Below are 26447 nucleotides of genomic sequence, written 5' to 3'. Positions count from 1 at the left end.
TCCCGTAGATGCTCCTCTGGCTCCCAGGACCACCTCTTGGTTGTCCTTATGCCTTGCTCTTGAGCCTCTGTCTGTATGCAGGCGGAGGACGATCAGATCTCCCGAAGGCATTCCTAATCTTAATATAGCAGTGTTTGAATGTGTTGGGACCCCTGGTGATAAGTTGATGATAACTGAGCACAGATTTAATCAAATAAGCTTGACTGAAGTCCCCAACAATGATTTGAACGGGGTCGGGGTAGGCTGATTTCTATTTATTGCTGGTGGCACGGAGCACCTCAAGTGCCTACTTGATATTGGTCTTTGGTGGTATGTAAACTTTGGCCAGGATCATGAAGGAGAACTCTCTTGGTAAGTAGAAAGGTCTACACTTAATCATTAGGTGCTCCAGGCTGGGGGAGCAAGAGTGCGACAAGACTGCTGCGTCGGAGCAGCACAAAGAGTTTATCATGAAGCACAGACGCCGTCCTCTTGCCTTCTCTGAATCGGCAGTCCGGTCCATCCTGTGCATCGAGAACTTCAAAGACAAATAAAGACATGGCTGCCTTGGCTGTGACATCATCAGGCATTGCGTCAGCACTTTTCATGGGGGGTGGGGGGTGGTTGGGACTGCACATTTGACTTTAAAAAAAAACATTTGACCAAAGGGCACAGTCTCAGGTTAGAAGGACATCCTTTTAGAACAGAGGTGAGAAGGAATTAACCAGAGGGTGGTGAATCTGTGGAATTCATTGCCACAGATGTCTCTGGTGGCCAACTCACTGGGTATACTTAAAGCAGAGGCTGATAGTTTCCTGATTAGTAAGGGTGTCAAAGGTTACGATGAGGAGGTAGGAGAATGGAATTGAGAGGGTTAATAAATCAGCCATGAGGGAATGGTGAAGCAGACTCAATGGGCTGAATGGCCTAGTTCTGCTCCTACAGAATGTCTTACTATCTATCTTCCATCAGGAAGAAGGGCCTGTAATGTGCTGGAGATTTCCATATTCTATGTTCTATTAAGTCTGACAAATACGGAGTCTCCAACATGCAACATTAGTCAGGAACTGTAAAGGAAAATATCCTAAAGGATTATAAACTCACGTAATGTTCAGGATGAACGTATAATGGCTCACAAAGCTGCCGTTGAAACATTAGATCAAAAATTGCAAAGTCTTAGGTATAATAATGGGAGGTATTACTTCACTGCTGCTTTGAGATTTTCACCACCTGTAACCATACGAGACCTTCATTATCGTAACTCACAAGGCACTAAAGCAAATGTATTGAAATCCTGTATGCAAACAGCAGATATTTGGGGGAATGTTAAACGATTACCCTTGGAAACCAATATGCAAGAGCATCAGACAGGCGATCCGACTGCAAAGGAGTTAGCTTCAAATTTACTCAAGTTAGGAAATGGGGAAATTAAACACAATGGCTCAACAGATTGCAGTGGAAAACCTAATAATGGTCATAAAATAATCTTCTTTATAGAGCACTTTTCATACAGATGATGCGAATCAGTGTGCTTTACAATGGGATAAAAGTACAAACATGAAAATAAAATTTAAATTTAAAAATAAACATGAGAATAGAAGACAAAATGATGTTAATTACAAGCAAGGCTAAATAAATAGTTTATAGTGGTGTTTACAAGTGTCAGCTGTGTCTGCATCCCTCATTGTTTTAGGTATCAAATTCCACAGTTTAGGAACGTAGTTCAAAAAAGATGACCTGCCAGAAGATCTTTTGATATCTGATGTCTTTTGAGGGAGATGTTTTAAATTCAAGAGACTGGCAGAAGAAGACCCGAGAGCTAGGGCAGGATTATAAAACAAAAACGATTCTGTGATGTACTCCGGTTCCAGACCATTAAGAGCTTTAAAAACAAGTAAGAGAACTTTAAAATGAATTCTAAAAGATACAGGAAGCTAATGCAGAGAGTCTAGTACGGGGGTGATACATTCCCTCACTCCAGTTTTGGTTAAAAGTCTAGTTCTGTGTAAGTTGACGCTTGTTAATAAATTGCTTTGTAAAAAGCACATTACGGTAACCTAGTCTATTTGATAAAAAGGCGTGAACTTGGACTGAAACGTTACATTATTCCATGTACAGAATGTCTACAAAGCAAACCAGTGATACTGTAACTCAATTTTACCAATAACTGTTGCTACTGTTGCAGGTTCTTTTACTACCCCTGGCAAAGTAGCCTTGATTTTTTTTTACCCATTTCTCCATTTCTTTTAGCCAGAACAAGACAATTTGTGTGGCGGATCCCTGACCTTTTCTGTAGTTTCATTCCGATCGGCTGACGGGGATTGTCTGCCAGGAGAATCTCCGGACACTTTCATCTGAAGCGATTCAGGGGAAGCACAAACACTCATCTCTTCTCTGTATGGAGAGACATAGAAAAAGCACTTCAATGATTCACTCTGAACACAAAGTCCTTTGGTTTAAATCTTTCTACATCTTTGACATATTGATGCACCATCAATAACTCTCGGAGATGTGAGGCGAGATAGGCTATTATTAGCTGGAAGAGAGCAGTCAGCAGCAAGAGACCATCACACAACATCCTGGAGACTGAGGGAGGAGCAGTGCCTCCAATCGCCTTTATACAGGGGTCTGTGGGAGGAGCCAGAGGAGCAGTCAGTGGGGGAGGGGGGCTTGTCCAGACAGGTATATGTAGTTCACCACACATATGGAACCAAGAAGGTAGGTGCTCTTATAACTACTTTAATAAGGAAGTTTCTGGGCTATTTTATAAATACCATATAGACCTATTATCAGCACAACGCACACAGAATTCTGGAGGAACTCAGTAGGTCAGGCAGCATCTATGGAAATGAATAAATATTTTGGGCTGAGACCCTTCATCATGACTGGAATGGAAGGGGGAAGAAGCCAGATTAAGAAAATGGGGGGGGGGGGGTAAGGTGTACAAGCTAGAAAGGGATAGGTGAAGCCAGGTGAGGGGGGAAGGGAGGTGGGGGAGGGAAGATGAAGAAAGAAGCTGGTATAGGATAGGTGGCAAAGTTACAGGGCTGAAGAAGGAGAAATCTGATAGGAGAGTGGACCTTGGGAGAAAGGAAAAGAGGAGGGCACCAGGGGGAGACGATAGGCAGATGAGGAGAGGTAAGAGGGAAGCCAGAGTGGGGAATGGAATAAGAAGAAAGGGGAGGGGGAGAAATTACCGTATGTTAGAGAAATCAATGTTCGTACCATCAAGTTGGAGGCTATTCAGGTGGAATATGAGGCACTATTTCTCCAATCTGAGAGTGGTCTCATTTTATCAGTAGGAGAAGCCATGGACTGACAAGTCAGAATGGAAATAGGGATTGGAGTTAAAATGGTGGGCCACCAGAATATCCTGCTTGTTACTGATGGAGTGAACTTGCTGAAAAGTGGTCTCCCAATTTACGTCGGGTCTCCCTGATGTACAGGTCACATCAGGAGCACAGGGTACAGTAGACAGCATCAACAGACCTGCAGGTGAAGTGTTGTCCCTTCTGGAAGCATTATTTGGGACCCTGATCAGAGGTGTGGGAGGGGGTGACCGGACAGTTGTAGCACCTCTTCTGCTTACTATTGTCCACTGTGAAACTTCATCATAGGGGTAAATGAGGGCACCTTTACCAGGAATTGGGATAATGGGTTTTTCAAGTAGTGAGCAATTACAGGAACAGAAGCTCCACTGAATGGTCTTTGAACTGAAACGTTTACTGTGTCTCTCTTTCCACTGATGCTGCCTGACCTGCTAAATCTAAACCTTCCTGCTTTTATTTCAGATTTTCAGCATCTGCCTATTTTTACTTCTCATTTAATCTATTTCATCTGAGGCTAATTACGGAACTTCATTCTAAGGGCTAGTAGACTAATTTTCTTTTGGGAGACTAGGCTTCCATTTCAGATTCTAAGAAGGAAGAGAGACTGAAATATTAATCCCATTAATAAACAAAGTGATTAGAGTTGAAATACACTCAATATTATTTTTATAGAACATACAACAGTGGAGGAACAGGCTCTTCGGTCCATGATATTGTGCAGAACTAATTACCCTAAAGACAACTATTTCCTTATCCCTGCCCATAGACCGTATACCTCTAGTTATACATATTAAATGCCTCGATTGTAATCTGCCTCCATCACTATCCCTGCCACATCATTTCCGGCACCCACCATTCTCTGCGTGAAGGAAACCTGCCCTGGACACCTCCTTTGAACCCTCCCATCTCATCTTAAATGCATGCCCTCTAACATCAAAACGTACATTTATTTATTTATCTATTTATTTACTTGCTGATTGATTGAGATACAGCACGGAATAGGGTCCTTCTGGACCTTCGAGGTGCACTGCCCGGCAATTCTCCCGATTAAATCCTAGCCTAATCACGGAACACTTTACAATTAACCTTTAACCTTCCAATTGGTACGACTAATCAATTGGTAATTGATTAACCTCCCAATTGGTACGACTTTGGACTGTGGGAGGACCCGGAGCACCTGGAGCAAACCCACGCAGTCACAGAGAGAACGTGCAAACTCCTTACAGGCAGCGACAGGAAATGAACCCAGGTTCTTGGGTACTGTAAGGCGTTGTGCTAACCACTATGCTACCGTGCCGCCCTTAATCTGGGGAAAAAGGTACCGGCTGTCTACTTTATCTATGCATCTCATAATTTTGTAAACTTCTATCAGGTGTCCCTTCAGCTTCCAGCGCTCTGGAGAAACCACCCGAGTTTGTCCAACTTCTCCTTACTGCACCTGCTTATAATCCAGGAGGTATCCTGGTAAAACTCTTCTGCACCTTCCTAGAATGGGGTGGCCAGAACTGGAAAGTAATACTCTAGATGCAGCCTAACTAGAGTTTTATAGAACATAGAATAGTACAGCACAGTACAGGCCCTTCCGCCCACAATGTTGTGCCGACCCTTCAACCCTACCTCCCATATATCCCCCCAGCTTAATAGAACAATCATCATAGCTGCAATATATTTTCCTGACTCCTGAACTTGATGCCTCAACTAATAAAGGCCAGCTTCACCGCTCTACCGACTTTGTTTCCAATCCAAACGACGCTCCTAACAGGTCAATAGCTCTGAGAGTTCCAGATAATATTTTTAGTTTTGGGAGGGTGTTGACTCTCCCTGACCTCTCAGACTTGGGTTTGACCTATGGAGTCAGGGAGGTGATGGTGGAGCGGACAGAAGTTTAAACTCCTTCTGTCCTATTGAAATTGGTCAACTGATGCCCATAGGGAGAGCCTAGCATTGCCAACCCTCCTGCTCCACTGGTCTGCCTTGGGCAGAGGTTGGCAGCACAGTGAGATGAGGCAGTCCGGCCAGAGCTGTGTCCACAGCCCGCGGGACAAGGCGCTCTGCCCTGCCTCTGACCAGCTCCTGCTTTGCTGCCGTAACTACCGGAAAGGGTCTGAGCACCAGAGGTTCGCACATTTCCTTGAAGAGCTTCTCTATCCTTCTGTTCTCTGTCACCAGTAGCTGTTTTGCTCGGCTGGAGTCGTGTTGGCGCTGGGGTGAGCGTGCCCTGGAGTACTCCTAGGGAAAAAGACAGAAAATTGGGAGGTACAGTCACTGGGCTTTGAAAGTCATGCAAAAGCACGAAACCGCAGATACAAAAAGAAAAATAGCGTGGATAGAGGAAAACACATGAAAACAGATATGCTCAATGGATCAGACAGCATCTATGGAGGGAGAAGTGGAGTTGATGTTTCAGGTTAACGACCTGCTTAGAACTGGGAAAAATTAAGAATTGATTCTTTCAAGGCGTTGAGATGGCGCAGGGAAGATGCGGAGAAGGTCTGGGAGAGCATGTACTGAGGAGAGGTTGAATGCAAGAGGAAAAACGCCGGTTAACCTCCAGCAAATGAAGGTTGTGGCGACATCCATCATTAAAGCACGCCTTCTTCACATTATTACCATTGGGCCCGAAGACGCATACCTAATATTTTAAGAACATCTCCTTTCCCTCCGCCATCAGATTTCTGAATGGCTGATGAACTCTACCTTGTTATTCATCTTTTATATTAATGACCTATTTTTGTAACTTGAAATAAATTTTATGTTGCTGCAAAATGACAAGTGTCATGACACCATTCAGTGCTAATAAGTCTGGTTTGGGTCAGTAACAGTGAAAGTCCCTTCAGAGTATCATATCCATGCTGTACCTATTTACACTAACCATTCACCAGGACTTATTTAAGTTATTCAGGAAACTTCACCCTTTTTGACCCAACTTATAAACAACAATTCTCAAGGCCCTCAGAAATGCTGCCACACACAGGACATGGAACAACATGGCACAGACGCGGGCCCTTTGGTCCATAATGTCAGCGTCAACCATGCTGTTAATCCAACTAATCCCTTCTCTCCATCTCCTGCCTGACTAAATGTGCCTGTCTATATACCCCTTAAATGTGCCTTCTAAATACCCTCTCAATGTACCTGTCGATATACCCCTTAAATGTGCCTTCTAATTACCCCTTAAATGTACCTGTCTATATACCCCTAAATGTACCTGTCTATATACCCCTTTAATGTGCCTGTCTATGCCCCCTAAATGTTGCAATTGTATTTGCTCCCACTACTTTCCCTGGCAAGCCTTCAGAAATACAGGAGTAATTCAAAAAATGAATTTTGAAACACAATAACACAAATTGATGAGAAAAAACATACAGAACTTTAACTGAAATCCACGACAAAATAAACTGCATCAGACAGACCATTCATGGTTAAATTTATAATTACAACATTCTGGAACACAACTATCAGTATTTTATTACATTATATTATAATTTGAGCAGTCATCAATTAATTGGATGATTATAAATATAATTGTGAGACATTTACAGCTTTAATCACAATGAAAATCAACAATGGACTTTAATAATTCAGGGTGGTTGAAGACAAAAGTGCCTTTGAGAAGACAGGGAGAGACTGAGAGGGTGGAGAAGGGTGGAATCAGGGGAGGAGGAAAAATGGGTGTGTGGGGGGGAGACACAAATAGGGATGGGAGAGGGTAAAGAAAGATAGGACAAAGACAGAAGGAGTGAGGCTTTGAATCTGAGAGATGGGGAGGAAGAGGGTTGGAGTGAGGGTGAGAGGAGGCTACTGCAAGATGGAGTTGAAGGGATAGAGTGAGTGGGAGTGTGAGAGAGTGAGAGGGACCAAAGGGGGTAGAGGGAGTGGGGGAAGAGTGAGAGGGAGTGGAGAGGGAGAGTGAGAAGGAGTGGGGGAGAGTGAGAGGGACCAGAGAGTGAGAGGGAGTAGGGAAAGAGTGAGAGGGAATGGAGAGTGAGAGGGAGTAGGGGAAGAGTGAGAGGGACTGGAGAGGGAGAGGGAGTGGGGGAGAGTGACAGGGACTGCATAGGGAGAGAGAATAGGAGGAGAGTGAGAGGGAATGGAGAGGGTAGAGGGAGTGGAGGGGAGAGGGAGAGGAGAGGAGAGAGTGAGGGGGAGGAGAGGGGAGAGGGAGTGGACAGGGAGTGGAGAGGGAGAGGGTGGAGGGGAGAGGGGGTGGAGGGGGAGGAGTGGAGAGGGGTGAGGGGAGAGGGGAGAGGGAGAGGGGGAGAGGGAGAGGGGGAGAGTGAGAGGGAGTGGAGGGGAGAGGGAGAGAGAGGAGAGAGTGAGGGGGAGGAGAGGGGAGAGGGAGTGGAGAGTGAGAGGGAGTGGAGGGGAGAGGGGGTGGAGGGGAGAGGGAGAGGAGAGGAGAGAGTGAGGGAGTGGAGAGGGGAGAGGGAGTGGAGAGTGAGAGGGAGTGGAGGGGAGAGGGAGAGAAGGAGTGGAGAGGGGTGAGGGGAGAGGGAGAGGGGAGAGTGAGAGGGAGTGGAGGGGAGAGAAAGAGGAGAGGAGAGAGTGAGGGGGAGGAGAGGGGAGAGGGAGTGGAGAGTGAGAGGGAGTGGAGGGGAGAGGGGGTGGGGGGAGAGGGAGTGGAGAGGAGAGAGTGAGGGAGTGGAGAGGGGAGAGGGAGTGGAGAGTGAGAGGGAGTGGAGGGGAGAGGGGGAGAAGGAGTGGAGAGGGGTGAGGGGAGAGGGAGAGGGGAGAGTGAGAGGGGGTGGAGGGGAGAGGGAGAGGAGAGGAGAGAGTGAGGGAGTGGAGAGGGGAGAGGGAGTGGAGAGTGAGAGGGAGTGGAGGGGAGAGGGGGAGAAGGAGTGGAGGGGAGAAGGGGTGGAGGGGAGAGGGAGAGGAGAGGAGAGAGTGAGGGAGTGGAGAGGGGAGAGGGAGTGGAGGGGAGAGAAAGAGGAGAGGAGAGAGTGAGGGGGAGGAGAGGGGAGAGGGAGTGGAGAGTGAGAGGGAGTGGAGGGGAGAGGGGGTGGGGGAGAGGGAGTGGAGAGGAGAGAGTGAGGGAGTGGAGAGGGGAGAGGGAGTGGAGGGGAGAGGGAGTGGAGAGGGGTGAGGGGGAGAGGGGAGAGGGAGAGGGGGAGAGGGAGAGGGGAGAGTGAGAGGGAGTGGAGGGGAGAGGGGGTGGAGGGGAGAGGGAGAGGAGAGGAGAGAGTGAGGGAGTGGAGAGGGGAGAGGGAGTGGAGGGGAGAGGGAGTGGAGAGGGGTGAGGGGGAGAGGGGAGAGGGAGAGGGGGAGAGTGAGAGGGAGTGGAGGGGAGAGGGGGTGGAGGGGAGAGGGAGAGGAGAGGAGAGAGTGAGGGAGTGGAGAGGGGAGAGGGAGTGGAGAGTGAGAGGGAGTGGAGGGGAGAGGGGGAGAAGGAGTGGAGAGGGGTGAGGGGAGAGGGAGAGGGGAGAGTGAGAGGGAGTGGAGGGGAGAAGGGGTGGAGGGGAGAGGGAGAGGAGAGGAGAGAGTGAGGGAGTGGAGAGGGGAGAGGGAGTGGAGGGGAGAGAAAGAGGAGAGGAGAGAGTGAGGGGGAGGAGAGGGGAGAGGGAGTGGAGAGTGAGAGGGAGTGGAGGGGAGAGGGGGTGGGGTGAGAGGGAGTGGAGAGGGGTGAGGGGGAGAGGGGAGAGGGGGGAGGGGGAGAGTGAGAGGGGAGAGGGAGTGGAGGGGCAGAGGGAGAGGACAGGCAGTGGAGAGGAGGGGGTGGAGGGGGAGAAGGAGTGGAGAGGGGTGAGGGGAGAGTGAGAGGGAGTGGAGGGGAGAGGGAGTGGAGAGGGGTGAGGGGGAGAGGGGAGAGGGGAGAGGGGAGAGTGAGAGGGGAGAGGGAGTGGACAGGGAGTGGAGAGGGAGAGGGTGGAGGGGAGAGGGGGTGGAGGGGGAGGAGTGGAGAGGGGTGAGGGGAGAGGGGAGAGGGAGAGGGGGAGAGGGAGAGGGGGAGAGTGAGAGGGAGTGGAGGGGAGAGGGGGTGGAGGGGAGAGGGAGAGGAGAGGAGAGAGTGAGGGAGTGGAGAGGGGAGAGGGAGTGGAGAGTGAGAGGGAGTGGAGGGGAGAGGGGGAGAAGGAGTGGAGAGGGGTGAGGGGAGAGGGAGAGGGGAGAGTGAGAGGGAGTGGAGGGGAGAAGGGGTGGAGGGGAGAGGGAGAGGAGAGGAGAGAGTGAGGGAGTGGAGAGGGGAGAGGGAGTGGAGGGGAGAGAAAGAGGAGAGGAGAGAGTGAGGGGGAGGAGAGGGGAGAGGGAGTGGAGAGTGAGAGGGAGTGGAGGGGAGAGGGGGTGGGGGGAGAGGGAGTGGAGAGGGGTGAGGGGGAGAGGGGAGAGGGGGGAGGGGGAGAGTGAGAGGGGAGAGGGAGTGGAGGGGCAGAGGGAGAGGACAGGCAGTGGAGAGGAGAGGGGGTGGAGGGGGAGAAGGAGTGGAGAGGGGTGAGGGGAGAGTGAGAGGGAGTGGAGGGGAGAGGGAGTGGAGAGGGGTGAGGGGGAGAGGGGAGAGTGAGAGGGGAGAGGGAGTGGAGGGGCAGAGGGAGAGGACAGGCAGTGGAGAGGGAGAGGGAGTGGAGGGGAGAGGGGGTGGGGGAGAAGGAGTGGAGAGGGGTGAGGGGAGAGTGAGAGGGAGTGGAGAGGGGTGAGGGGGAGAGGGGAGAGGAGAGAGGGGGAGAGTGGGAGGGGAGAGGGAGCGGAGGGGCAGAGGGAGAGGACAGGCAGTGGAGAGGAGAGGGGGTGGAGGGGGAGAAGGAGTGGAGAGGGGTGAGGGGAGAGTGAGAGGGTGGAGGGGAGAGGGGGTGGGGGGGAGAGGGAGTGGAGAGGGGTGAGGGGGAGAGGGGAGAGTGAGAGGGGAGAGGGAGTGGAGGGGCAGAGGGAGAGGACAGGCAGTGGAGAGGGAGAGGGAGTGGAGGGGAGAGGGGGTGGGGAGAGGAGAGAGGGGGAGAGTGGGAGGGGAGAGGGAGTGGAGGGGCAGAGGGAGAGGACAGGCAGTGGAGAGGGAGAGGGAGTGGAGGGGAGAGGGGGTGGGGAGAGGGAGTGGAGAGGGGTGAGGGGGAGAGGGGAGAGGGGGAGAGTGAGGGGGAGAGGGAGTGGAGGGGCAGAGGGAGAGGACAGGCAGTGGAGAGGGAGTGGAGAAGGGTGAGGGGGAGAGGAGAGAGGGGGAGAGTGGGAGGGGAGAGGGAGTGGAGGGGCAGAGGGAGAGGACAGGCAGTGGAGAGGGAGAGGGAGTGGAGGGGAGAGGGGGTGGGGGGAGAGGGAGTGGAGAGGGGTGAGGGGCAGAGGGAGAGGACAGGCAGTGGAGAGGGAGAGGGAGTGGAGGGGAGAGGGGGGTGGAGGGGGAGAAGGAGTGGAGAGGGGTGAGGGGAGAGTGAGAGGGGGAGAGTGAGAGGGGAGAGGGAGTGGACAGGGAGTGGAGAGGGAGTGGAGAGGAGAGGGGGTGGGGGGGAGAGGGAGTGGAGAGGGGGTGAGGGGGAGAGGGGAGAGGGGGAGAGTGAGAGGGGAGAGGGAGTGGAGGGGCAGAGGGAGAGGACAGGGAGTGGAGAGGGAGAGGGAGTGGAGGGGGAGAAGGAGTGGAGAGGGGTGAGGGGAGAGGGGAGAGGGAGAGGAGAGAGTGAGAGGGAGTGGAGGGGAGAGGGAGAGAGTGAGGGGGAGGAGAGGGGAGAGGGAGTGGAGAGTGAGAGGAAGTGGAGGGGAGAGGGGGTGGAGGGGAGAGGGGGAGAGTGAGTGGGAGAGTGAGAGGGGAGAGGGAGTGGAGGGGCAGAGGGAGTGGAGGGGAGAGGGGTTGGAGGGGGAGAAGGAGTGGTGAGGGGTGAGGGGAGAGGGTGAGGGGGAGAGTGAGAGGGAGTGGAGGGGAGAGGGAGAGGAGAGGAGAGGAGAGAGTGAGGGGGAGAGGGAGAGGGGGAGAGTGAGAGGGAGTGGAGGGGAGAGGGAGTGGACAGGGAGTGGAGAGGGAGAGGGAGTGGAGGGGAGAGGGGGTGGGGGGAGAGGGAGTGGAGAGGGGTGAGGGGGAGAGGGGAGAGGGGGAGAGTGAGAGGGGAGAGGGAGTGGACAGGGAGGGGAGAGGGAGTGGTGGGGAGAGGGGGTGGAGGGGGAGAAGGCGTGGAGAGGGGTGAGGGGGAGAGGAGAGGGGGGAGAGTGAGTGGAAGAGTGAGAGGGGAGAGGGAGTGGAGGGGCAGAGGGAGAGGACAGGCAGTGGAGAGGGAGAGGGAGTCGGGTTTTCAGGTGAGCCTGAGCCAATACAACAGACTTTCAGATTCTCAGCTTGGGTTCTATGAGCTGTTATCAATGTGCTGCACAAATAGTCTTAATGCTGTTGCCAATTTTTAAATGAGCTATTCAACTAAAGAAGGGGAAATAAAGAAAATTGTTGTGACTTTTGTCTCCCTGTGTTGCTTGCAAAAAAAGTCCAAGAAATGATGCTTTAATTCCTGAAGCTTGAGGACATTTCAGAGGGGTGATAATTGTAACCTGTGCAAATTAGGTAAAGGGTAACCTCACAGATTTCATGGTCACAACACAGATTTATGGAGAAAATCCCAGAAGGTAAGAAAATGATGCAGACATCTTTTCTGCAACACACTGATGCAATTAGAAAAGTGCAACAGTGATGATATTTCTTTAGGGGTTGAGACTAGGTCTGTCAGAATCAGAATCAGGTTTATCATCACTGGCATGCGACGTGAAATTTGTTGGCAGCAGCAGTACAAAGCAATACATAATCTAGAAAAAAAAGACAAAATAAAAGAATAATAAATAACTAAATCAATTACAGTATACTATACATATATTGAATGGATTAAAAATTGTGCAAAAAACAGAAATACTATATATTAAGAATGTGAGGTAGCGTTCACGGGTTCAATGTCCATTTAGGATTCGGATGACAGAGGGGAAGAAGCTGTTGCTGAATCACTGAGTGTGTGCCTTCAGGCTTTAACAGTGAGAAAAGAGCATGCCCTGGGTGCTGGAGGTCCTTAATAATGGGCACTGCCTTTCTGAGACACTGCTCCTCAAAGATGTCCTGGGTACTTTGTAGGCTAGTGCCCAAGATTGAGCTGACTAGATTTACAACCTTCTGCAGCTTCTTTCTGTCCTGTGCAGTAGCCCCTCCGTACCAGACAGTGATTCAGTCTGTCAGAATGCTCCCCACGGTACATCTATAGAAGTTTTTGAGTGTATTTGTTGACATAGCAAATTTCTTCAAACTCCTAATGAAGTATAGCCTCTGTCTTGCCTTCTTTATAGCTGTATCGATATCTCGGGGCCAGGGTAGATCCTCAGAGATCTTGACACCCAGGAACTTGAAGCTGCTCACTCTCTCCACTTCTGATCCCTCTATGAGGATTGGTATGCGTTCCTTCGTCTTACACTTCTGGAAATCCACAATCAGCTCTTTCGCCTTACTTACATTGAATGTCAGGTTGTTGCTGCGGCACCACTCCACTAGCTGGCATATCTCACTCCTTTACACTCTCTCATCTCCATCTGAGATTCTACCAATGGTTGTATCATCAGCAAATTTACAGATGGTATTTGAACTATGCCTAGCCACACAGTCATGGGTATATAGAGAGTAGAGCAGTGGGCTGAGCACACACCCCTGAGGTGCACCAGTGTTAATCGTCAGCGAGGAGGAGATGTTATCAGTAATCCGCACAGATTGTGGTCTTCTGGTTAGGAAGTCGAGGATCCAATTGCAGAGGGAGTTACAGAGGCTCTTTGTACCTGTGGAAGTCACCAAAAACTCACACAAGTTTCTACAGATGGACCATGGAGAGCAATGTAACTGGTTGCATTATTGTCTGGTGTGGAGGGGCCACTGCACTGGATGGGTAAAAACTGAAAGTTGGAAACTCAGCCAGCTCCATCATGGGGACTAGCCTCCCCAGCATCCAGGGCATCATTAATAACACTTTTTATGAGGTAAATAGTGGTAAACTATCACCACAAACAATAAAGAGGTGAGCAGAGGCGAAGCTGACTCAGGGATGAACCATGCTGGTGCGTTGCCAAGTCTGAGTGTAACCTGTTCAAGATGGTTTTGGAGATGGTGTTACTGTCAGAGATGGAGTTGGAATGAGTGACTTGGAAAGAAGTTGAGGCAGAGGAGTTTTGATGTCCGTCCACCTAAACTGGCACTCTAAGCACCAAGCCGATTTAGAGAGGTCAAGAAGGGGCTGGATGGCAAGGTCTAGGCCCAGAGCAATTCGCTGGGCAGTGAGGTCTAGGCCTGGAGCATATCACTGGGCAGTGAGGTCTAGGCCTGGAGCATATTGCTGGGCAGTGAGGTCTAGGCCTGGAGCATATCACTGGGCAGTGAGATCTAGGCCTGGAGCATATCACTGGGCAGTGAGGTCTAGGCCTGGAGCATATCGCTAAGCGGTGAGGACTAGGCCTGGAGCACATCACTGGGTGGCGAGGTTTAGGCCCAAAGTGTATTGCTGGATGGCGAGATCTAGGCCTAGAGCGTTTTGCTGCAGAGAGGCCTGGGTCCTAATTTGAGGTACAACCCGGTGTTTGACAATTTAAATGGTGGCCCAGATAAACTGGAAAGTCAGGGTGCTGGGCCGATTTCATTCACTCTCTCCATGCTGCTGAGCTGTGAGACTGCTCCTGCTGTCCTGTTGTGTCTGCGAGCTTTGCGACAATTTGCTCCACTATATGATAAACTGAGACCAAAGCTTTGGGCCTACTCCGGCTGCTCTGGGGATTTGGGGTCTATGGACTCAATTTGGTTCGGAATGCTGTTGTTTGCTTCTATGGCTTCCATGATTTGTGATTTCTCTCTTTCTCTGCGTATTGGGTGTTGGTCTTTCTTTTTTATTTGGATTCTTTCAGGTTTCTTGCTTAGTGGCTGCCTGTAAGTAGACAAATCTCAAGGCTGTATCATTTATACATACTTTGATAATAAATGTTCTTTCAATCTTTGAATCTTCAAAAGACAATGCATCAAAAAGGCGGCATCCATCATTAAGGACACCCATCACCGAGACCGTCTTCCCATTGCTACCATCAAGGAGGAGGTAAAGGAGCCTGAAGACACACACTCAACATTTCAGGAACAGCTTCTGCCCCTCCATCAGTAGATTTGTGAATGAACAATGAACCCATGAACACTACCTCACTATTTTTTGCAGTCTTTTTGCACTACCTACTTAATTTAATGTTTTAATATATACTACTTTTTGTAATTTAGGTTTTTTTGTTATTTACATAATAACAAAAATTGTTATGAATAACAAAAAACTGCCCCAAAACAACAAAGTTCAGGGCGCATGCCCGGACATCTAATCTCTCCCAGAAATTCCGGGAGTCTCCTGCATATTGATAGCAGCTCCCTGACACCCGCAAATTATATACAATATCCCAGAAATTGATTTTTTTAAGAGCGAGTGAGCGAGCGAGAGGGAGAGAGCGAGTGAGAGAGAGGGACAGAGAGAGCGAGTGACAGATGTAGCGAGAGAGTGACAGAGAGAGCATCCTGATTGGTTTCTCTTTGTGCTAAATTGACCTATCAGTTTTCTCTGTGGGCGGGCTTTACAGTCGACCCCCTCTCTCTCTCTCATTGTCCATCAGTTCAGTTTAGTGTCCTGCAGCGCCACGGCAGAGTGTTCCAAAAAAATAAAATATAAAACGTTCTTCACCCCAGACTACACTGAAGTGTACCCCTGCCTAATAGGGGTCAAAAATAATGACAGTGTTGCTCACTGCACTGTTTGCAACAGTGACTTTTCTATTGCCCATGGTGGGTTAAAATGTAAAAGACATGTTGAGGTGAGTTTAACAGGTGTCATTTGTTCATTAGCATAGCTAATGTTATTTAAACTCGCTGGCTAGCTGCTAAGGAGCTACTCTATTGATGTCCAACGTGATGAGGCCAAACTCCCTGTAGACTTGCTTAAAGTTGTATAGAATAAAAAAAGACTCCATGATAATATAATATAATTGTGAATTTTATGAATCTGATGTCCTGCAAAATTAACAAATTCATTGACACAGACTGCTATGAAGTTGAGACTTCATAATCAAATGTCCTTGGAAGTCGACCTGGGGGGGGGGGGGGAATATGGGGTTGCGGGGGGCGGGGGTGGTGGTGCGACCTCCCTGAAATGAGTTTTTGCAGGGTGGGATGTCTGCGTGCCAGTGATATTAATCCCGATTCTGGTTCAGCTCTGAGTCTTTGCTCAAGGCTGTGTAGTTTCCAGTGACAGTGACATCTGGTGGAAGGTTGTGAACACAGCAGGGTGCAACACGAGTCGCCTTGTTTGGAAATGCAGCCTCTGATATTTAATGAAATAAGGAAGAATTGAAATTTGACTTTTGTAGAGGCAAATTAAAATGTTATGCATCTGTGCCTAATGATCGTATGGTTATATCAATCTGTGCCCCTGCAGTCACACGCTGTGCTCAGCCTCCTTGAGAATAAGAGATGCGTATCTCCAATTATTGATTACATACTTGTTAAGGAGAACACGTGGGAGATCTTGAGGAAAGTAGTGCAGCATCTGATTCACAAACATAAAATTGAAGTAATGATGAAAACAGTAATTAATCATAGGCTTTCCATTCCCGGAAAGAGACGAGAATGCTGTAGACTGTAATCTTCAAAAGTTTCCATATGAGCACAAGCCATCAGAGCAGAATAAGATTACTCGGCCCATCGAATCTTCTCCGCCATTCCATCATGGCTGATTTATTATCCCTCTCAATCCCATCCTTTTGCCTTCTCCCTGTAGCTTTTGACACCCTTACTAATCAAGAATATAGCAACCGCCATTTTAAATATACCCAGTGAACTAGCCTCAACAGCTGTCTGTGGCAATGAATTCCACAGATGCAACATCTCTGGCTAAGGAGATTCCTCCTGAACTTTACTGTAATTTCTATTCTTCTATTCTGAGGGTGTATCCTCTGGTCCTAGACTCCCCACTATAGAAAACATCCTCTCCACATCCACACTGTCTAGGCCTCCCTTTCCTCTAATCTCCAGCAAGCACAGGCCCAGAGCTGTCATATGGTAACCCTTTCATTCCCGGCATTATTCTCATGAATCTTCTCTGGACTCGCTCCAATGCCAGTATATCCTTCCTTAGATGAGCGGCCCAAAACTGTTCACGGTACTTCAAGTACCGTCTGACCAATTCCTTATAAAGCCTCAGTATTACATCCTTGCTTTTATATTCGAGTCCTCTGGAAATGCTAACACTGCATTTGCCTTCCTCACTGCAGACTCAATCTGCAAGTCAGCCTTTAAGGAATCCTGCACAAGGACTCACAAGTCGCTTCGCCCGTCTGATTTCTTGAATTTTATCACCATTTAGAAAATAGTCTACACCTTTACTCTTCTACCAATGTATGCCCGTTACACTTCTTCAGACTATAATCCATCTGCTACCTCTTCGTCCATTTCCTATTCTGAGTACTCCTGCAGACTCCCTGCTTCCTCAATGCTCCACGCCCCTCCACCTACCTTTGTATCACCCACAAGCTTGGGCACAAAGCGATCAATTTTATCAGCCAAATCATTGACATGTAATGTGAAAAAAAATGGTCCCAACACTGACCCCCTCGGAACACCACTAGTTGCCATCAACCAACCAGAAAAGGTCCCCTTTATTCCCACTCGATGCTTCCTGCTAGTCAGCCAATCTTCTGTCCATGCCAGTATCTTTCCTGTAACACATGGGTTTTTATCTTGTTTTACACCTTCATGTGTGGCACCCTGTCATAGGCCTTCAGAAAACCCAAGTAAACAACATCCACTGACTCCCCTTTATCTATCCTACCTGTCATTTCCTCAAAAAATGCAAACAGTTATGTCAGGCAAGATTTTCCCTTCAGGAAACCATGCTGATGTCAGCCTATTTTATCATGTGCCTCTAAGAACCCCAAAACCTTATCTTTAATAATGGACTCCCACATCTTAAGCCAGACCCCTACACTGAACTCAGACTAACTGGCCTATAATTTCCATTCTTTTGCCTCCTTCACTTCTTAAAGAGCAGAGTGACACTTGCAATTCTCCAATCCTCCAGAATATTTCATAAAAATTTCAACAAATATTTGTTGAACAATCACTACAAACTGAAGTTCTATAAGTTGTTGGTGAGGCCTAACTTGGCATGTCGTATGCAGTTTTGGTCACCTGCCTACAGGAAAGATGTCAATAACATTGAAAGAGTGTGGAGAAAATTTACAAGGATGTTGCCAGGACTTGAGGACCTGAGTTATAGGGAAAGGCTAAATAGGTTAGGACTTTATTCCCTGAAGTGTAGGAGAACGAGGGGAGATTTGATGGAGTTATACAAAATTATGAGGGACATAGACAGGGATAGTGTAAGCAGGCTTTTTCCACTGAGACTACAACTAGAGATCAGGGGTTAAGGGTGAAAGGTGAAATATTTAAGGGGAAAATGAGGGGGAACTTCTTCACTCATAGAGAGGTGAGAATGTGGAACAAGCTGCTAGTGAAAGTAATAAATGCAGGTTCAATTTCAACATTTAAAAGGAATTTGTATAGGTTATTGGATGGGAGCAGTATGGAAGGGTATGGTCCAGGTACAGGTTGATGGGACTAGGCAGTTTAATGGTTCAGCACGGACCAGATTGGCCAAATGGGGGCCGGCTTCTGTGTTTAGTGTCCCATGGCTCTCTGCCTCCACAATCTCTTCAGCGAACTCTTTCAGAACCCTGGTGCATAGCCCATCTGGTTCAGATGACTTATCTACCTTCAGACCTTTCAGTTTCCCAAACACCTTCTCCCTAGTAATGGCAACGACATTCCCTTCTACCCCTTGACACTTTTGCATTGTGATGATTATTGGCTTCATTGTCCACAAAGCCCTAAAGCCCTAAAGGGAGATTTTAAGCCCTATCTGATATAGGTAACTATGAATACCCTCATTAGTGGGAAGTAATACTGTATCAACCTCTTTAAAGACTAATTTTCTTCCTGCAAGGTCTAGCTGCCAATACCCACTAATTGAAGGTGGGTTCCCTTCTTTATCAAGGGTGAGATAATTCCATTTAAATGAAGTAGTTTAAACACTTTATTTTATGCTTAATAATACATGTTTAAATTTTGACAAATAGATCTCAACACATATTTAAAATTCTCAGAGTATTTGTGATTTGTAAAAGATTTCTGAACTCCAAAAGCTTTATAAACTATAAAGGATTTCTAAAAACGGGTACAATTCTTACAAATTAAAAGAACATACCAACGATTTTCAGATTAACGAATTGTCCGTCACAGAAACCAAAGATTGAATAATGAATTCTAGTTCTTCTTTCTGTTGCTCTGTCTTTCTATCATTCTCTTTGACATTCCTAACAATCCCCAATGCTTTCTAACATTTTAACTGTTTTGCTACTAGATGATGTTATTTTTATTAGGGTTCAGACTGACTATTGCTTGCAAATTTCATTAATGCTGGCTCCTGTTTACAACTAGAAGCTGAACAAGGAATATTGATTAGAAGTTTAACTGTTGTTAGAAACAACTCTTGCCTCTTCAGAAAGGTTATGTTGCTGTAGTAGAAAGCTGAGGTTGGCAATAAGCCTCATGAGTCCTGGAAAGTGAATATCTATCACACTGGCATACTGCTGGTGTCTTCCATAATGAAAACTGACAAAATAAATTTAACAGTTTGTCTGCATTTTAAGGAACATTCCTTTAGCTCAGAAAACAATGCATATTTAAGATGATTGAGGGGGTGGTCAGAATGGTAAGGTAGTTAGCCTAACTTCACCTGTCAGAAAATTATTAGAATACATAGCTAAGGAGAGAGCTACTGAACAGCTTGATAATTTTAGCTGGTTACCAAAAAACAAGAGAGTATGATTTGTTAAGGATACAGGACAAAATTGCATACTTTTAAGAAGATTTATGAAGTAGTGGGGTGTTGATCAGGTTGCCTCTGATTTGGTGGGGAAATGTCACCACCGTTAGTCTTGGTGGAATGACAGAAACATCCAGGAGATCTAAAGGCACTGTCAATTACCAACCCCTAGGGTAGCAGGTGGAGCTGATACTGGGGCTCTTCAAAGAGTTCAGCATGGGGCAAGGGACTCAGGATAATGCCATAACTCGGGTTACAAACCCAGGAGAAGCTTGTGTCAATCTGGGGAGGCGCATAGGACATTCTCCCCTCAGCAGGGCCCTTCACATGCCTAACACCAGGTTGCTATAGAAACACTCTATTGTGGCCTTTAGCCTGTAAAGAACTTCCCACCCTTCAGACGAATAACTCTGCATGCCTCAGGGAAGCACAGCAACACACACAAAATGATGGAGGAACTCAGCAGGTCAGGCAATATCTATGGAAACGAACAAACAGATGACATCTCGAGCCTTCTTCAGGATTGGAAGGGAAGGGGGAAGACATGCGCAAATGCTGGAAATCCAGAATCAATATCTCATATTCTACCTAGGTAGCCTCCAACCTGATGGCATTAACACCGATTTCACCTTCTGGTAATATTTACTTATTTAAAATTTCCCTCCCCTTTCCCTCTTCTTCTACACCCCACTCTATCTTCTTACTTCTTATTCTCACCTACCTATCACCTCTCCCTGGGTTCCCTCCTCCATCCCTTTCTCCGATGGCCCACTCTCCTCTCCTATCAAATTCCTTTCTCTCCAGCCCTTGACCTTTCCCACCCAGCTGGCTGCACCTTTCACCTTCGAGCTAGTCCTTTCCCCACACCATTTTTATTCTGGCATCTTCCCCCTTCACTTCCAGTCCTGAAGGAGGATCTTGGCCTGAAACATTGACAGTTTATTCACTTCCATAGATGCTGCCTGACCTGCTGAGTTCCTCCAGCACTTTGTGTGTGTTAGTTTAAACATAACGAGATCAGGAACTTTTTCAAGGTCTTTATTTAAAACACTCTGGCATTTTCTTTTTTTTCTCATCCAGGTTGTTTGTTTTATAGCAGAGTTGCCAACATTGTACTAAAACTACAGAAGTTGACGTGAGAAGGATTTCTTGGCGGTGGGGCCTTACTTTTCTGGAAGGACCCACAGGAGGATTACTCCGAAATACATTTCAGTTGGTTTGGCAATGAGTGGTGAGCTGACTGAGTTCACAAATGAGGAAAGTCTAAGGCCACTGTGCATTCGGCTCAGGACCACTCACGACTCCATCCAATTGCACCCTGGGTGTCCAGGTGAGGACAACTATCTGAGACAAAGGACGCCTTATTCTGAGACAGAAGAGGTTCTGCAGATGCTGGAAGCTCTGAGCAACACACTCTAAATGCTGGATTTCGTGTGTGTTGCTCCAGGTTTCCTGGAATCAATGCAAATCCCAATGAAGGCTCTCAGCCCGAAAAGCTGACGGCTCAGTTCCCTCCACAGCTGTTGCCTGATCTGCTGAGTCCCTCCAGTATATTGTTATTTTATGGGGTAGCTGGTACGCTCTAGGGGTGAGGACAGTTGTCAACCATGCACTTCTTTCACACCTCTCTGTATATGTGAGAACTGTTGGCTCCCCTAGTTTAAAGACAATTAGCTGTTTAGCTTTTTTGTTTTTTGCAATATTCTTCCTTTATAATGAACTGTGAACAGACACTACTGGCTGTTCCCCACACACAAACACGAGAAAGTCTGCCGATGCTGGGAATCCAAAGCAACACACACAAAATGCTGGAGAAGTCCGGAACTCACTGTCAGGCTCTTGAACAAACTACACTCGGTCAACTTCTGGTGTCCCCACAACCAACGATCTCACTTTAAGGACTCTTTATCTTGTTATTCATTGCTGATTATTTATATTTGCATTTGCACAGTTTGCTGGTCACTGATCCTGTTTAGTTACTGTCCTGTAGATTTGCTGAGTATGCCCACAGGATAAAGAACTGTATGTGGTGACGTGTATGGACTAGATTTTAGTTTGAACTTTGAACTCAAATGTCCTGAAGAATGGTCTCGGCCCGAAACATTGACTGTCCATTCATCTCCATAGGTGCTGCCTGACCTGCATTTTGTGTGTGTTGTTCCTCATTAAATTTCTTGAAACACACAGGGCTCCCAGTGGTTTCCACACACAGTATTCCCACCGGGAGTATCTGTAACTTTTTTTCCACTAACGTCAGTGGCAAGCTAAAGTTGAAGCTAATAAAATGGACAATTTATTGATCTGGTTAAGAAACTGGCTGAGTGGCTAGAGGACAAGAGGGAAGTTAATTAATTGGAATAAGTCCTGCAAGGATCTGTGTCAATGCTGAAATAACTCAATGCATTTTAACGATTTAGCTGATGGAATGGAAAGCTACGCATCCAAGTTCGACACCAGGAGGATGGAATGCGCCTTTAACGCAGGTAGAAAGATACAATAGATAATAGATTAAACACTTGGGCAAACATATGGAAAATCGATTTTATTGAAGGTAAATGGCAACTCATTTACTTTTGATCTGAAAATGACAGAATGCAATAACTTGTACATAATGAAACAATGGGCACTGAAAGAGCTAGTGGGGTAGTGGGAGGTTTGTTGGTGGTTCACGAGCACATATGAACTATCATGGTCAGCTACACAAAGCGACCTACAGAGAGGGTGTAAGGCAAGCCTTTATGTCTGACCTTAACATCAAGGCAGTGGAACTTCTACATTATCTTGACAGATGCTGGAAGATTACAGCACCTCAGGGTACAAGGCCCAAGGATATGTTGGAATCTGAGGTAAGAGCAACATTTACTGGACAAGAGAGAATCTGCAGATGCTGGGAATCCAAGCAACAAACCGAGGTGTTGCCTCAGTTTACTGGAACAATGTGTTGCCCCTCTCTCTCCCTGTGAGGGGAAAGAAACCGCAGATCCCAGTAAACACCTGATCATTCTGGACAGCTGCGAACCCTAAGGTTCACTGACTGTACGAGGAGAGAGTCTGACAGGTTAAAATGCCATTTATTGTCTGACCATGCATGGCTAAGAGTTGGTGCTTTCTTAACACCAAGGTCATGTGATTTTTTTTGTAAACATAGAAGTATTTATTTAATTTGTTAAAAAGCTGAAATTTGTGCTCACCTCTTGCTTGAAGCACCTGCTGTCGGTCATAGCTTCAAGTTGACTTCGTTGATGGACCCCATTGGCAGAACTGGCACTATCCAGTGTCTGAACAACAGAAAGAAAACAAAGCTGATGGGCCAAAGCCAGGAGAGAGTAAATGAAGAATTACCGCCTTTGTTGCCTATCCAAAAACAGAATATTAAAAGTGACATTCTAAGAGATATAAAATATAACTGGGATTGTGGTAAAAAATGCTGGAAATACTCAGCAGGTCAGGCAGCATCTGTGGAAAGAGAAACAGGTCTCTGACCCTTTCCTCAGAACTGAGAAAGAAAGAAAACAAGTCAGATTTTAGTGGCAGAAATGGTTGGGGAGGGCTGACAACAGAGGTCGATAGAAATAAGACATGATATAATAAAATAGGATACTTCAGTATTAATCCCGAACAATTGTGTTGATATTTTTATGGGCTGTATAAAATATGCTACTCTACACTAAGACAACTTTACAAATTCACCTCCCTGGCACATAAATTTTACAGGCATTAACGTTAATTTTCCTCCAAGAGGACCACAAACTAGTCACGGGGTTTGGAGGCTTGTGTGCCTCAATGACCCAGAGGGCTATGTTGGCTGGAGTCAGGGACTTTATGCTTTGGCTCTAGGTAGGGTCACCCATACCAAGAAGGTCAAAGGGGAGAGGTCAGACTAAGAGTGGTCAACTGGTCCTCCAGGTCCAGGGGTCAGCTCAGGACTAACAACTCTGACAGGTGAAAGAAAATTGTTACGGAAACAGCAATGAAAATTCTCTCTATGTCTGAGTGTGATGGTATTCCTGAGTCTCCACCTGGGATTTGCATGACTGACAGTATCGAATACCAAGAGGAAGTTACTGACATGATGAAGGAAGCCCTGAACACTGCCAGTGATGGAGGAACTTTGTTGCAGCCCTAAATGCCAGCAACGTAACGGGCAGTAATTAATGTTGATGTTAATGTGACAAGGTTGAAATATGTTCAATTTAGTTATAATTTTTTTTGTGTGTGCCATACTCTGCCAGAGGCTCGGTGACCACTTATTTTTTCAAGTGGTTGTCTTGGAGGAAAGATCCTGTGAGTGGTCCCCCACGTCCTTCTCACAGTGCAGTGTTTTTTTCTACGAGGCCGAATTGCGAGCTCGACACTCAATCTGGCATGGATGGTAAGCGTGTCCGGGAACGGCCCGACTGGATTCGAACTCGGGAACCTTCGTTCCGGAGTCCGGCGCTGATGTCACTGCACCACCAGCCGGTCCTAGTCATAAATAATTGTTCAAATAATTTTTTAAAAGAGTTAAAATAATTTATTTCATGTGAATATCATTTCATGTTGAGAAAAAAAATGGGATATTACTTGAAAAAAACATGTTTAGTTGAAAATTCTGAGAATCTGAATACAAGGTATTCTTTTATAGTATTGAGCACTGAATCTGCCATTGACTTGTAAGGGCTTCAGCTCGCGGTTGATTGCTCATACCTGCCAGAATGCCAGGGGAGGGGCAGTACCAGTTCTATAAAGTGGCTGATGCATGAACATAGTGTAACTATGTTTCCTTTGCCATATCCCTTTTCCAGGGGTACTACATTAACAAGATCATGCCATCTAAATCCTGAATTCCCAATATGCAGTCCCAGCAGATGACACTGGGAGTGTAGCTTTCATGAAATAATCCTATTCATTCTCATTACCTCTTGACTCCAATTCTGAAGGAATCTACTGGAAAATTATCTGGGCCTGACTATCTTAGCACTGTAACCACAGTGCAGCTGTAACTAATTAGAGTACGATAAGGTGCTTCACAAGAGCGATATTAAGCCAGTTTTGACTCCGAGCCACATATTAGAACAGATAACAACAAAAAAAAATCAGTCATAGGAGTAGCTTAAAAGAGGGGGTAGAGGATTTGTGGTAGATCTGGGCTCTTGCCTGCATAGCTTGCATTAGTTTCTCCATCTGCTGGTTCTGCTCCAGGGCGCTCCGCAAGGCCTCTTCGGTGTTAACTAGCCTTTGCTGCAGTTTGGAGATCTCGGCGTCGGCCTCAGTGTCCTGCAGAGAGACAGGGCGCCGCTTCTGATCGGGTTTGTACTTCTCAGTACCCTAGAAACAGAGAGAAAACCACTGTGTATGGAGATTCAGGAGATCTGGTATGTCACCAAAGACACTCACAGATTTACCGTGGAGAGCATTCTAACTGGCTGCATCACCGTCTGGTATGGTTTTCTGAGGTGGGGGAGGTATTGGTGCTACTGTACAGGATAGAAATAAGCTGCAGAATTGTAAACTCAATCAGCTCCATCATGGGCACCAGCCTCCATAGTATCTAGGACATCTTCAAGGAGTGATGCCTCAAAAAGGCGGCATCCTTCATTAAGGACCCCCATCACCCAGGATGTGCCCTCTTCTCATTGCTACCATCAGGAAGGAGGTACAGAAGCCTGAAGGCACACACTCAGCAATTCAGGAACAGCTTCTTCCTCTCTGCCATCTGATTTCTGAATAGACATTGAACCCATGAACACTACCTCTCTACTTGTTTTTGCACTACTTATTAACTTATTAATTTAACTATTTTATATATGTATATTTACTGTAATTAATGTTTTTTTTCTCTATTATTATGTACTGCTGCAAAGACATCAAATTTCATGACATATGCCAGTGATATTAAACCTGATTCTGATCTGTGATGAGCAACTCTTTAAATAGAAATGCCTGTCACTTGAATTTTCTTTAATACAATAGAATTCAAATGGAAAGAACGATTTAATACAGTGATTTCAGCAGCGTGTAGTAATGACGCTCAGTGGCTGGGCATCATAACCCGGCATTGTGGAATAGTTCTCCTTTTCTGCTTTTTTTTTTCTTCTTTTTAAACTTTGTTCACTTTTTTCCTGTTACTGAGAGGGATGGTGAGTTTGTCCAAACGGTAGCATTTCTTTACCATAATGTACAGTGAGAGTGAAGCTGCTCTTGCGATCAGATTGCAACCCCACTCTCTACTATCAACACAATGAAATTAATTTTTTAGCCAATAAATTTTATATTAGTGCTTGAGATTATTGATTTGTAGATTTGATGGGTCCAGGAGATCACCAGTTCCAAACATGGTTCCTGTTGATCCACGCTTTGCTAAAATCTGAGGTTGTGCAGCAGGTACACATCTCGGAAGGGTTTGCATTCCAAAGCTCTCTGTAAATGTCCATACAAAAAGCCGTACCAGCAAAATAAAAGCAGAATAAAAGCAGCACTTTTTAATTTTAAAAAAATCAAAATTCCTATCAACAGAAAGAGTGAACAAAAGAGTCCTGAATTTATATGGCAATTTTCTCATCCTCAGGGTAGCTCAAAGCACTGCACAGCCAATGTAGCACCAAGGAAAAGCAAAACAAAAAGGTGCCACAGCCCAGATTTTGCACTCCTGAGGAATATTTCTGATGCATACAGAAAACTTGGGGTAGGGTTTGTGAAGTGGACAGCAGAGTTAGTTAAAGCACTCTGACACAATCCTGTCATTAGCCAGGGATTCCATCACAAATCTTACTGCATCACTGAAGTATACCTTGGTAAACTGGGCTGTCCTTTGTCTCTCTTTGTCTCTCTCTGTTACGTAGCTGATCTAGACAACAATATAATACAAGAGAAGTTCTTTTGTTCCAAATCACCATCTATAAAATGTTCATAATTTCCATCGCCAACTTTTTTCAAGCCCTAAATTACGGTAGTTGAGAGGGAATCACAAATTCTGAAAGATACCTACGTACAGTACTGTGCAAAAGACTCTTTAAAATTGTTTTATTCACTTACGGGATGTGGGCATCACCAGCTAAGCCAGCATTTATCGCTAATCCCTAGTCACCCTTGAGAAGGTGGTGATGAGCTGCCTTCTTGAACCGCTGCAGTCCCTGAGCTGTAGGTACACCCACGGTGCTGTTAGGGAGGGAATTCCATGATTTTGACCCAGTGACAATGAAGGAACGGCAGTATGTCTCCAAGCCAGGATGGTGAGTGACTTGGAGGGGGATTTCCAAGTGGTGGTGTTCCCAGCTATCTGCAGTTCTCGTCCTTCTAGATGGTAGTGGTCGTGGGTCTGGAAGGGGCTGCCTTA

General features: G+C 46.8%; 1 protein-coding gene across 5 annotated transcripts in view; it reads right to left on the bottom strand.

Annotated features, from left to right (window-relative positions):
- The window catches only part of clip2 (CAP-GLY domain containing linker protein 2), a 166467-nt gene that overhangs the window by 10912 nt on the left and 129108 nt on the right, over positions 1-26447 (bottom strand). For 4 of the 5 annotated variants that reach the window (XM_073053695.1, XM_073053694.1, XM_073053698.1 and 1 more), the window contains 5 exons: positions 25902-25958; positions 24269-24439; positions 22324-22410; positions 5434-5537; positions 2265-2373 (listed from right to left, as the gene is read on the bottom strand). In XM_073053695.1, coding sequence (XP_072909796.1) covers positions 2265-2373; positions 5434-5537; positions 22324-22410; positions 24269-24439; positions 25902-25958 — 528 coding nt within the window. The remainder of the gene's footprint in view (positions 1-2264; positions 2374-5433; positions 5538-22323; positions 22411-24268; positions 24440-25901; positions 25959-26447) is intronic. The other variant, XM_073053696.1, reaches the window with a different exon arrangement.

Source organism: Hemitrygon akajei, chromosome 8, assembly GCF_048418815.1.
Source record: "Hemitrygon akajei chromosome 8, sHemAka1.3, whole genome shotgun sequence".
Taxonomy (NCBI): domain Eukaryota; kingdom Metazoa; phylum Chordata; class Chondrichthyes; order Myliobatiformes; family Dasyatidae; genus Hemitrygon; species Hemitrygon akajei.
This window is presented reverse-complemented; position numbering and strand designations above follow the sequence as displayed.